General features: G+C 39.0%; 1 protein-coding gene across 1 annotated transcript in view; it reads right to left on the bottom strand.

Annotated features, from left to right (window-relative positions):
- Positions 1 to 12,979, bottom strand: part of LOC138010136 (uncharacterized) — a 128,425-nt gene that overhangs the window by 36,730 nt on the left and 78,716 nt on the right. Inside the window, exons 16-23 of the mRNA XM_068857084.1 lie at positions 11,831 to 12,037; positions 11,293 to 11,394; positions 10,041 to 10,326; positions 8,375 to 8,572; positions 6,529 to 6,766; positions 4,455 to 4,620; positions 3,090 to 3,284; positions 2,518 to 2,705 (exon numbers count right to left, since the gene is read on the bottom strand). Coding sequence (XP_068713185.1) covers positions 2,518 to 2,705; positions 3,090 to 3,284; positions 4,455 to 4,620; positions 6,529 to 6,766; positions 8,375 to 8,572; positions 10,041 to 10,326; positions 11,293 to 11,394; positions 11,831 to 12,037 — 1,580 coding nt within the window. The remainder of the gene's footprint in view (positions 1 to 2,517; positions 2,706 to 3,089; positions 3,285 to 4,454; positions 4,621 to 6,528; positions 6,767 to 8,374; positions 8,573 to 10,040; positions 10,327 to 11,292; positions 11,395 to 11,830; positions 12,038 to 12,979) is intronic.

Genomic DNA, 12,979 nt, shown 5'->3' with positions numbered 1-12,979 from the left:
CTCCGATTGCAAGTACTGGTGCATGTCTTGTTGGCTTGCAACATGAAGTCGCACGGGTACTCTGGGCATTTCACGTAAGTAAAGCCGTTGCATGATGTTGGGTGCTCCAACATACAAACGTGAAAAGAGCATGTCGCATCAACTTCCACCTGCGGATCATCGGGGATTTGCCCAATGAGTTCATCGATGGTGGTAGGTTCATTGTGCTGCCACACTTCCCCTCGTTGGTAGGGCTCCTCAAAGACTTGCAAGGTGAGTATGGGTGGAATGGGTGACAAGGGTGGGAATTCCTTTATGTCCTCCATTTCTTTGAGAATGGTCATAGCGTTGTTTCCTCGACATGTCTGTGTGACTTCTGTTTTCTTCTTGGTAGGAGGTTTGGATGGTGGAGTGTGTTTTCGAATTGGTAAGACTTGTTCTTCTGAGACATGACGAAATCTCGTAAAAAAAAACAGTGAGCGAAAACGACGCTTTTATAACCCACAAAACATTTGTCCCTCAAGGTATGATGGGTCGATGACATCATTGGGAATTTTGCTTAGCTATCGATCAAGTCATGGTTGTTACTGATTGGTTTTCGATGAGTGGTGTGATTGCAATTGGTTTCTTGAGCTAAGTCATGTCTTTGCTCCGCTGTAACTTCTCATTCACTCGTCAACCCTAGAGCAGGAAGAAGCTCTCTCCAAGCCAGTATATTTAAACCGCCAAAACGATACGCACACATACAGTTCTATTTAAAGTAACAAAAGATACACTAACCTGCAAAGAGCATAGGCTAATCTAGGAAGGTATTGCGAAAATTTGTGAAAATAACTCAGAAAAACTTAATATAATTTAAAGATACACTATGCAATAAATAAAGTATAATAAGTTAAGTGAGAATAATGACTGACTAAATTAAAATTAAAGTTGTAACATGCTAACTAAGCATAAACGCGCGCGCGCTCCTTACAAAAAATACATTTTCCCCGCCGAAATTTGCACGTGCTGTTTCACGTAGAGCTAGGGTTACGTGCTTAGACTCGCCTCTAATTTATGCACGCCCCCTTCTTTGTCATTCTCATCGATGTAAAAACCCTCGTGGACGTACGTTACTTGCATCTCATTAGCTCGACCCTAACTTCTGCGACATGGATGCACGCGTTGTTTCACGTTGAGCTAGGGCTACGTGTTCAAACTTGCCCTTAATTTATGCACGCCCAATTCTTTTGTCCTTCTGATTAATGACGTCCTTTGATGACGTCCTGTCTTTAGTTTTTCATGTATCTGTGAAGCACAATTAAATAGAAGTAACTTGTAGTTGATTATGGGTGCTTGTCTAGCTAATCTCTAAGGAGCAAGTTTTGATTGCTTGCGAATGAGACCTTGTTGCCTTGTTCAAGGCTAAATATTCCCTTGAATCTTTAGCTTAAGAACGACTCTGGCAACCGGAGCTAATTTAAAAGCAAACAAATGAATACTAAAATGGTGGCCATTTTGGAATAAAGCGGATGTATAATAGAACTTCAAAGTACCTAAGCGATAATACAACCTATTTGGTTTTCAAGAGACGTATTTTACTTTAAATACTTTGGAAGTCTTATTAATTCCTCTTCACTAAATTTCACCCCTGGAAGAAGGAAGTCACCTCAAGGACACCGGAAAAAACGTAATCCTTCGTTTGTTTCCTTGCAATACGATGACAACTTTATAGTTTTAACAGGTTGAAAAAATTTGGGCTATTTACCTGAACCATGACATATAAGGATTGCCTAAGACACCCGAAATATAGTCACTGTGCTCTGTTAAGCCCTGTTTGTGACCTGTTCGTTGCAATTTTTCGAGGAAGTCACGGTTCACACAACCTATATTCACTTAATTAAGGACCTCAGTGACCATGCACCTACCTTTCTGGTTCACCCAGAGATTTATTACAATTTAGTGGCCATAACTAAGTACAAGATAACATGGCGAATACTTTGTATAGAAATAAAAATGACAGAGTTCAAAGTAAAAATAGTATCCATAGACTTGGCAATTTGTTTAAAGGCAACGTAACAAGATAGGCATATTACTGGTTAGACGAAAGAGAAAAAATGAACCTCGCACACATGAAAAATTCAAGCGGCTCCAACGGGATTCGATATATACATTTCTTTCATCAAGTCCTTTCACGGGAACATTTGCTGAGCCAAAGAAAGTGTGTGGCTTCGTAGCCCAGTTGGTTGAGCATTGCACCGACATCACAGAGGTAATGGGTTCAAATAAACTTGGAGCCATCTGATTTTTTCAGGTGTCTAGAAAGAGACCATAGCTTAAATTATCCAAATAAGTGCGAAGTGTGGGTTCACAGCTCGGTTGGTAGAGCATTGTGCTGGCATCACAGAGGTCATGGGTTCGAATCCCGTTAGAGCCACCTGGATTTTTAGGTGTCTATCAGAGAAAATAATTTTAGCTTGAATTGTCCAGATAAGTGCAAGGATCATTTTCCTCCTTCATTTAAGCATCTTACTTAGCCAAACGAAACATGCACCTCACCTTTTCTTTATAACCGTCTCCATATCCGCTTCAAAGATTATCTGGCCGCCTATCTCCATACCGAATAATGGGTCTCTAGATACTAAATCGCCATTCTTATCTCTACGCGTCTGTATGCCAAATGAAAGAGTGAAGTCAGCGTTCACTTTGATCGTCACTTGCACTGTTGTATAACTTCCACCAAACAGCTAAACACATGAAAAAGTCAAATCATTGAGTTCAGATGATTTTACTGAGGCATACAAGGTATACTAGACAGGGGTATCATTCGTTTCCTTAGAGCAAGCACTTTTTAACTGAGCTCATGGCTAATAAGGTGAACCTTATATCAAAAAATGGAGGTAATAATTTATAAGCTACCTGAAGAAGCGCCTGGTATTAATTTTTGTTCTGGACATAGGGTAAAGTGACTAGGTTCCTCAAAGTCGAGAATCGTATGGTGGGATATTTTGGAAAAGCCCTGTCCATCACAATAATCCATCGCACGTTTGGGGTGGCTCAATAATATCAAACAATATCATTTTGCATACACTAAAAGTGTCCAGTCGAACACTAACTCCCTTAACACTCACCGGAATTTTCCATCTGGGCAATGTATATGTTTGGTGAAACTCATTTTTCATATGCTCTATGTCTCTCTTCTGCCGCCTATGTTGTTTTCTCAGTTGGTCAAATCTAACAGAGGTGAAAGCTGTGCCATTCGCAATAAATGTTACAGGGAGGACTTCAATCAAGACATAATTTCCATTCGCTTTCATCTCGATGACCTGGAAATGAATAAAAGAAAAACGATATCTCTAACATCGATAAATCTGTGATGTAGAGAAAAAAAATCCTCACACAATTTCAGTAATTGTGCACGGATACGTCTAGTCTCAGAAAAGCTGCTCTTGATCATGAACGTTTCGAAAAACCTGAGATGAAGTCATCTTTAACATTTCATAATTGCAACAATACTCTTTTATTTTCCCTTTGCGTTGGCTTGATCCGTTCGAGGAAAGTGGTTGTGCAACCAATTTCTGGTTAATTCGAACACATGAGTGAGATAAGAGAACTAAAATTCCGAAAACGGACTATCTTAACCAAAAGATTCCCAGTGAGGGAATTTGGAAAGAGACCACACACTTACTTGAGATCAGTGAATATACGATGTAATCATTCACCAGACTTCTGGTCTATCTTATGAAGAAGTTGCTTGAGGTACATGTAGGTGCAAAATAATACCAGCACGTACGGATGGGACGAATCATTATAAACTTACCGGCTCCTCCACCTCACTGCAGATACCACTACCCAAAACTGGTTATCTAAAAAAAGGTTTGCTATAGTGGAGAAAAACTGTGGAATTCGCTTCCTGCTACACTTTGCGAAACCCTCCTAATTTCTATAAAATTAATGTGCCCGTTTTTATCTGATTTTTGCTCGTGTCTTACGTTGGAGAAAGTCAAAATACATTTAGTGAATGGAATTAGCTGGTGATTTATAGAAAGTATAACACATTTTAATACACTGTAAATGGTTCTATTCGATTTGATCATTTTATTGTAACCACACGCCTCTTGTGGAATTCAACTTATAGGTATAATTATTATAGTTGACGAGCGAAGCATGTCTAAATAGAATATAGTTAGGTACGTACAACTGTTAGTTGTACCTTGGTCAATAATTCTACCATCCTGTTACCCTTGAATATCTGGCATTGTATATCCTAGCTGAGAAAGAGTTTAATGAAACACACAAAGTCACTCCAGCAAGGCAATCTGGTTGACTTACAGCAAATAGCAACAAAAAACCAGCTGTTTCAATGTAATGGCAAGTTCTATGAACAGGTTGACGGCGTAACCCCTAGGGGCCTTATGGTCAATGCGTTCCTATTCTCTATTGAAAAAAAGCTCGAGTGTGAAAACAAGTTAATTGAAAGTGAAATCGAGTTTTACCTTGGCCAGAATGGGATTACTGTTCCTTCCTACAATGACATCATTTACTGATACATTCTTGTGCTTCTCGTTGTCAGGCTCAAATGTAATCAGGCTTAGGCTGTTATCCCCACCTGTGCATGTGACATTGTCATTGCGGAAGTCTCCACTAAGATGACTTTTAAACCTAGAAGGAGGGAAAAACGACTTTTTAAGTAAAAATAAATGATGATGATGATGATGACCATGATGATAATTGGGGAAGATTGATAACTACTCCCAACTTCGACTTAACATTGCAAGGAAATGGAATAAGGAAACAATTTTTTTTCTTTCCCTGTTACCTCAAACAAATTGTAATAAAACGGGACTTTACAACATTGCCAACATTGCTTAACAACTGTGATAAATCAGGGGGTGATAATAATAATAATAATAATAATAATAATAATAATAATAATAATAATAATAATCCATGACTTTCTGTGATCAAAACAACCTGCAAGGAGATTGTCTTCAAACTTTACAGGCGTAAACTCTGCCCCGGTTCTGGGGCGGCTCTACTAAAAGATTAGGGTTATCCAAGTGACTGCGGAGGCCTGGATTCCTCCCAACACATTCAGAAAACCAAGATCTTTCGAAAATCGCTCCAACCCACCAGACACCACACCCAAACAAGCAACCCCCAATGGCCAATCTTTTTTGAAAGCCGATGCATCTTCCTGATTTTCTTTGCCAGATGAGAGTACTTGGTGATTTGCTCATCATCTTATGTCTCAACGTTCCTATCCCAAGGCACTAAGAAACTGACAAACGCCCACTCCTGAGCCGCTCAGTCCACCACTGTAAATGTCTGAACGATTATGTTCCATCTTGTCTGTTTTCTCGAATCTCGTATCCACCAAATCTCCACATACTCCCATCCTCCGACACCATAACCTCATCCACAACCATCTTATACCACATATCAGCACACTTTACACCATACTTCCAAGAAAGCTCCCAGTACACCATGCTTCCTCTCAAACTCCCTCTCCGCCAAACCAGTAGAACCACCCACCACATGCCCAACCGATTCCACCACATTGCCCCACACTTTCCTTCTCGATCGTGGCCAAAAAAACTTAGTTCGCAAAACCTGCTCCTAGGCAGCGATAACATACCCCTCTTTGCTCTTCCCCAAATACCTAGCTCTAAGCTGCTGCCAAGCATGCTGCATGGGCTTGTCCTGTCAACAAGAACATTAACTTGGACAAACAGAGCAATGTCATTGTAGCAACTGTTGCTATCACAACAGTACCCAGAAAATTCGAACCATAATTTTCTGCATAGGCTGTTGAAAGTGCCCTCTGTAGGCGATGCAGTCTGATTATTCAGTCTTCCAAGGGGGTAGACAAATATATGTGTACTTTACCTTACTTCAACTAGTGAATCCTAAGTGAGCATGTTGACTTACTTTTTAATTACATCTTTAAGATGCCCCCGTCCTTATAAGGTCAGACCACCCAGTTTTTCATTTCATACAGAAGACACATTCAATATCAATTATATTATTCATTAAAAAAACTTCTTGAAGTAAAAAAGGTTCTCTGGTTAAAAAACATAAGCTCTCGGCTATCAGAGTATAGCCTTTTACGAATGCAAAAAAATATGCTTCTAGTTTTTATACTTCTGATCAAAAGTTCACCTGCTTAAAAAGTGGTGTGGTGTCACGTCATCCCTGGACGATTGACGTCAATTCTATTACACCAAAGATACCTATTTGTCAGCTTGCTTGAAATATGCGAGATTTCCGAGCCAGTAAAAGAAGGAAAATGATAGAAAATGATGTCTTGAGTCAGGAACCCATGACCCAGAGCCTACAACTCCCATAATGGGCCTATGTCACGGTATTTTTACAGACCGATCTATTTTTAGACTACTTTTTCCGAAAAAACACAAAGGCAGTTCCAGTTCGTTGACGCTAAGACGCTAAGATTGGTCATCGGGCTCCTATGGGAGTCTCATTCGCGGAAAATTCAATCTAAAAATATATAGGTGTATGAAAATGCCGTGACACGAACATCGTGTCGTGGGTTCCTGCTTGAGTACATACCTTTGCACCCATGTAGAATTTTCTGTACATCTCTCCAGTTCAGTCTCAAGGAACATTAAATCTGATACATGGCTCACTTTGGTCACTTTCTCAATAAAACCATGACTGTGTGTAGAAATAATGACATCTTCCGGCTTTGCAACAAATGCATGATCCTTGCTGATCACCAGGAACTGTGTTGGAACCAATTCGTCCCCAACTTTGTAAAGATGCCCAACACATTTGAAGACTGGTGTGTCTGTTTATAAAAAGTGAAATTAAGAGCTGACTTGCAAGTTTATGGTTTTCAGGTCAAAACTGCGCAAAACCCGTTTCACCACTTTTGCCTTTAGGTACAATATACCTGCCGGCCTGAGCCCAGCATAAGAAATGCTAACATCCTAAAATCCTGAACAAATTTCTTGGGACACCTTCAACAATGAGCGAAAATAATCTCTTCCATTAAAGGTTTACTGTATATTTTATAGTAATTCCCCTCATAGTGTATTCTCAGGTGTAGCCCCCAGACTCCCTCAAGCAATGTTGAAAGACACTGCAGCATTTCTGAACGTTTCCAGGATCCCAATCAACACTGAAAAGGGGGAGGGGGACTTAACACATAGGAGTCTTAACACATCTTCACTTTTAAGCCATTTTAGCTCAAGTGTCCCAAGCCTTTGTAAAGGATTGTATGTCCAATGACTCGAAACAACTGGCCAAATTTTGATTTATTTCCGTCCTCAAAATTCTTAACTTCAGACGACAACAAGACTTTCATTGTAGTAGTATGGTTGTTGATAACAGAACTAAAACAATAATTTTAACATCTGTTCATACAGAAAAGCGAAAATAAGGCGGCTGTGCATGCCCCAAATCAAGCGATGGTTGCAGCTGTATAAGTACAGTACACTTTTCCGAACAATGTTTATTTGACTGCTGCCTGAGCTGTCAGCGGAAAACTGTAAAGGTAGCCGCGCCTCTGCATTGTAGCTTCCCGTCATTTTCTTTTGTCTATTTCAACCATGAACTGAGAAAGTTCTCGTTATGTTTGAGCCGTTATGTTTGTAGAAATCTGGTTTTTGGATGTAAACCGTGGGTTATTGTGCCGGCAAAACGGTAAGCAATACTGCAGGAACGTTTTTGTAAACCTGTTACGGATAAATTACTCGTTGGTTTAAGTTTTCATACTACTAAGTCGCGTACTTAGTTCATGTATGTTTTGTCACTAGTTTGTTATCTCACACTCAGAACAAAGAGTTCACACTAAAGAAGTCGGAAATTTAGCACGTAGAACTTGGATTTGTATGTCACTAACCAAAGATGCGACAAAACTAGGCTGGGTTTGAATAAGGTCCACTTGATGCATACTTGAAAGATTTTAATCGCTGATGACACTATTCTCTGCTCAAGTCTTGACGTGCAAGGCGTGACATCCTGCTCCTTTTATTGCTCCTTTTATTATTTATCTATTTATAATAATAATAATAATAATAATAATAACAACAACAACAACAACAACAACAACAATAATAATAATAATAATAATAATAATAATCACTCAATACCTCTTCTAAGATGGATTTGGATACCAGAATTATGGAGATTGCTCATGGTATGAAAGATAGTTTACCATATTGTTGATGGAGGTGGCTAAACTGGGGATTGGGATGGGGTTCGTACCCTGATTAAATTTATTCTTTCTGTCCTTCCCTCCCTCCCTCCCTCAGAGTTTGTATGTTGAAAGGCCTGGCGTCCAGAGGCTAGTTTGAACGAGCTGTAATTGTTCCACTTATTCTTCGCAGATCGTGGATCCATGCTCAAATAAAGATCTTGTTCTTACAAGGTAGTATGGGACACCAATACTCACCCGATTGTAAAATATGAAGGTCACTACTATTTAGAGTGACGTTTCCCTCTATAAGACCATACAGATCATTCAGATATGGCTCCTCATCAACTGTAGCCTGGTCAGTAATCTCCACTGCAGACACATTTTGTGTGAAATCAGCATACTGAATAAGTTCCTCAATCCCAGCTTCCAATCCAAGAATCATAGTATAGGGTCCTTTTGTTGATTGAAAGTAAGAAAAAAAAAATCAAACAGTAGAAATGTACATCAAAACCAAAATCAAATGAAATTTTAGTTCTAGCAGTCTAACAGCACAATTATTATGTGTACCAGGAGCCCATTACCCGGAGCCTCCATCTTCGATATTAACCCTCTCAGCCAGCCCTGTCCCGTATCTCCTTATTTTTAGAAGCAGTCATCCACTGATTACGTAACATGCAGCAAACCTGAAACGCGAAGGTGTTTTAAAATAAATAGACACACGGGACAAGGTTGACTCAAGGGTACAATACGTAGGAACCTCCGGATAATGGGCTTCTGTGTGAACCTAGTTTAGAGGCTGATCATGAGCTTCTACAAGTCGAAGGTTTAACTCCTGCAAAGGAGTATCCCTGAGCCACCTTTGGAAAAAAGATCACTCGTGTCTTTGACTACAAACAATTAACGTCACAAAGTATCCCCCAGCAAATGCTGCTCCTCAAGCAAGGATAAACAGCTGCAATTACCTTAGGCTGAAAATAACGATTACTTTTACCCTTACCTTATTTTTGGAAGGAAGTAGGAAGGGCTTAGATTTGAATTGACACTTAGTTTTGAATGTCAAAATTGGGCTTGCATCTAATAAGGTTCATTTCTGAACAAAAGTGACACTAGCAAAGGAATTGCTTATTGACTCCAAGAGAAAAATTAAGTACCTTAATTCATATTAGAAAAGCTACCATTTGTTTTCTCAAACAGGAAATTAGAAAAAGACTAAAAACTATGATTGCAGTGGGCAAAGAATTCCAGACGTTAGGTCTTTGAAAAGGGATGGTGAAATGCTTGATGGCCGTACTACAAATATGAAGACGCAAATCAGAGTGCTCCATTTAACTTGAGAACTGCTTGCCATAAAAGAATGACTGCTATTAAGCAGAAGACGAAGTCATGTCTGTCTATTTACCAGTTTACACTTAGCTATCGCCACATACGTTCAGCACACAATGTTGTCTTGAACGTTTTATTCAAACATCTACAATATGTACATTCATAGCTCTCCGCAGTCAGATAATTAATATACTCAAATTAAGCTTTCAAAATTATAAAAGGGAAAAATTGTCCTAGTGGTCTAAACATCAAAAAGAGAAAACTAAAGCTGTCTATATTTTTGTGTAAATATTTTAGTCTCAATCGTGAATGTATTGAACTTCAAATAATGATGTACAGTATAACATATTAGAGTAATAAAAAAAAAACCAGTCATCTTAGCTTTTGTTAACCATGTCCCAAATTTTGGGACACCCGCGACCAGACCTAACACTCCATCCAGGATACAGGAAGAAGGGAGACCCTGAGAACAAGGTTAAAGGCCAAGTTCATTTCCCAAATCCATTACCGGGAATTAAACTCTCTCTCTCTCTCTCTCTACTAAAAGGATTTCCACCCCAGCACTTTAATAATCAGATTGCATGATGAAAATTCCTGCCTGTATTAGTGGTCTCATTGACTTTGTGCATCAACCCGCCTGCCTGCGGACTCGATAACACGTCACCAATCTTGATGCCTAGACTCCTCGGCGCAACAAATACTGACATTCTATCATCCATGTCAGGAGAAGTGGGACATCGGTAGATGGTTGCGATGTCAGGGTTGATGACCTTAACATTGCTTCGAATCATAGTATTTTCTATCCTCTTCGTATCTTTGTAATCGACTTTTAGCAAGCCAAGAGGACATTGTGTCTCATTCCAAGCTCTACATTTCCTCTGTTCCTAGAAGATAGAACACATTGCTTGCAATCTAAACAACAGAACTCCAACAAAGTAATTGGCAAAAATAAGTAAATGATCTACGAAAAATCAAATTAACTTAGGCACATTTCACGAGTTACCTTCACTTTAATATTAATATCTGATTAACAGCGGTTATCAGTCACCATACGCCCCCCCCCCCCCCCCCACTTCCCGCCCCACTACCTTTTTTCTCATTTTTCAAAACTAAATTTGGCTGGATGTCAATCAAATGTTTCCGTGACAAACGTCCGGTTCACTTCACGGCAGTCGAATTCGTCAAGGAAACGCTTACTTGGCATCCACCCAAATTTGGTTTCAGAGAATGAAGAGGCGCGTGTGACTAAAAATTGCATGAGCAATTTTGCCTTATCTCACAGGGATACCTGTGAAAGCAATTTACTTTTAACTAAATGTACCTTTAATAGGCTTCAAAATGTTATTTCTGCCTCAAACATTGACCGAATTGTTTGGAATCGATGTTGACAAAATTGGGGCTGTCTTCCATTCCCGTCAGTCCCATCTCGAGTAAGGTCTCAGATGAAGTTCATACTGGTCCATGTAGCAGAAAAGTCATCAATTGGAAGCGTGGGATTAACCCTTTACTCAAGAAAATTTTTGATTTGAAGCTGTTTTTGCCTCAGTCCACATCACATTAAAAATTGAGAACGTTTAGGAAGACGAGCCGGCAGACAAACAAAGAACTTAAAAACACGTAGGTCTAGAAAGCAACAACCGAACCACAAATAATTTACTACATCATTAACACCTGTTTTGCTTATTCACTGACAAGCACCATGAAAAATTGAAAGGAGCAATTCTTTCATTAATTTATTGTGAAGTCAATTACTTATTTTAGCTGGGCTTTTGGAACAGTCTATTTAGATAGAACATTCAGGATTTGTCATCTACTCTAGAGCAATAACAAGGAGTACAACAAAAAATTACCACATGATTAAAGCAATTTTCTAGGTCATGGCATTTCTGACAAGTCTCCTTATCGCTTGTATCTTGAGCTAAATTACACTGTCTGTTGGCACAGTCAACTCTCTGCAATATATTTGGCAAGATAAAGCAAAGAAAAAGATAAAACAAACCACAAAGCAAATCTCAGTCATCAATATACACAGAAATGCGACAAACTCTTTCATCCCCTAACAGATTAATTTTTACCTATGCAGAATATTCTAGCCTTGCCAAGGACGCTAAGATAGGCCAAAAGAGCATGTGCATCGGCTGTGATTTCGTATCTCGATAAATGAGGCCGCGAAAGGTAAATTTTGCATCAGCGCTCAGATCCAAACTTCGGTTCAGCTTGAAACTCGCAATACTAATCAGGCCTTAAAGGTTCAGGTAATTGCGACAGTGAAACCACAAGAAAAACTACAACACATGAGCCCCCATGGGCTCTTAATGGGGGCTCCTACACAAGACCATTCAGTGTTGTCTAGCCATGAGAAAAAAAAGTTTGAATTTTAATTTTCACCTGAATTGTGTGGGAGCAACGACTGCTGGACCCGACAGTATAACAATGATAGTAAAACCAGTCAGGACAGTTATATGAATAAGGTCCTTTTGGAGTTCCCGGCATACATTTTTTCAAGCTGTCACACCAACCACATACTGAATCACCTCGAGAACAAGTTGAACAGCGATGAAATTTTGTGCAGTAGGAGTAAGTACAACCTCTTCCCTGCAATTGCCGACAACATAAGAAACATTTAAAGGAACCATATTTTAATAAACCTCTAAATTAAGCGCCGTACTAAGTTAACCTGTATATACTGAACCTGTATAGTATTTAGTGTCATAATTGGTTAATTGGAATTAGATGTAAACTATCCTACCCGCCTCGGTTAGCTATAGCTATTGCGGTTAGATGCATATTACTGTAATTGTTTCAAAACTAAAAAAAATGTTGTTATTTGTCTGTAACAAAAGAGTTAAAAAAAAAAAAATTAGCAACTGTACGAAAGACATGCATTTTTATTATATCTCTAAGTTAGCACGCGGGCTGTGGGTGGCTGATTTATCGGGCTGTATTCTACATTACGGACCGATCTACAGACCGCTAAATTTGAAATTTTGATAGAATATTCTCTATCGAGTTTTTCCTTTCGTTTATGTTACATAAATGTGTAAAACGTTTTCATTCTTGCAAGCAACTATTTGAAAAAGCCAAGAACAACTAATAGTTTTTTCGATTTTGCCGCTGCAATCTTTGTGGCAGTTGAATCTTCAGCTTATAACTTATACTAGTTACCTTTCCCGCACCCCTGATTACCTCAGAGATATGATAAATTTCTTACTAACTTCATTTTCTCGGTCCGTACTGAAAGTTACGGAAAAATTCGGTCCGAACTATAAAGTACCGACGTCGAACTCGGTTTTTGAGAGGTTTGTAAGAGGATACTTCGAACATTTGCCCTTAAATTCATCAGACCGCATTCACCTCTAGTAAATATTTTGGAACTTGTAAAAGTTTCAAGTTTTCAACTTTCAAGTTTTATTCATTTACAGCAAACAGTTTAAGTTGTTACTAGGCTGGCTTGCAAATAGAGAGAAGCTAATCGTGGCATTTTGTTTTTTGTTAAGAAATAAATGATTGTTACATACAACAACAACATGTAAACAT

This window comes from Montipora foliosa, chromosome 7 (assembly GCF_036669935.1).
Source record: "Montipora foliosa isolate CH-2021 chromosome 7, ASM3666993v2, whole genome shotgun sequence".
NCBI classification, from domain to species: Eukaryota; Metazoa; Cnidaria; class Anthozoa; order Scleractinia; family Acroporidae; genus Montipora; species Montipora foliosa.
Note: the sequence above shows the minus strand (reverse complement) of the source record. Positions and strands in the feature narration are given on the sequence as shown.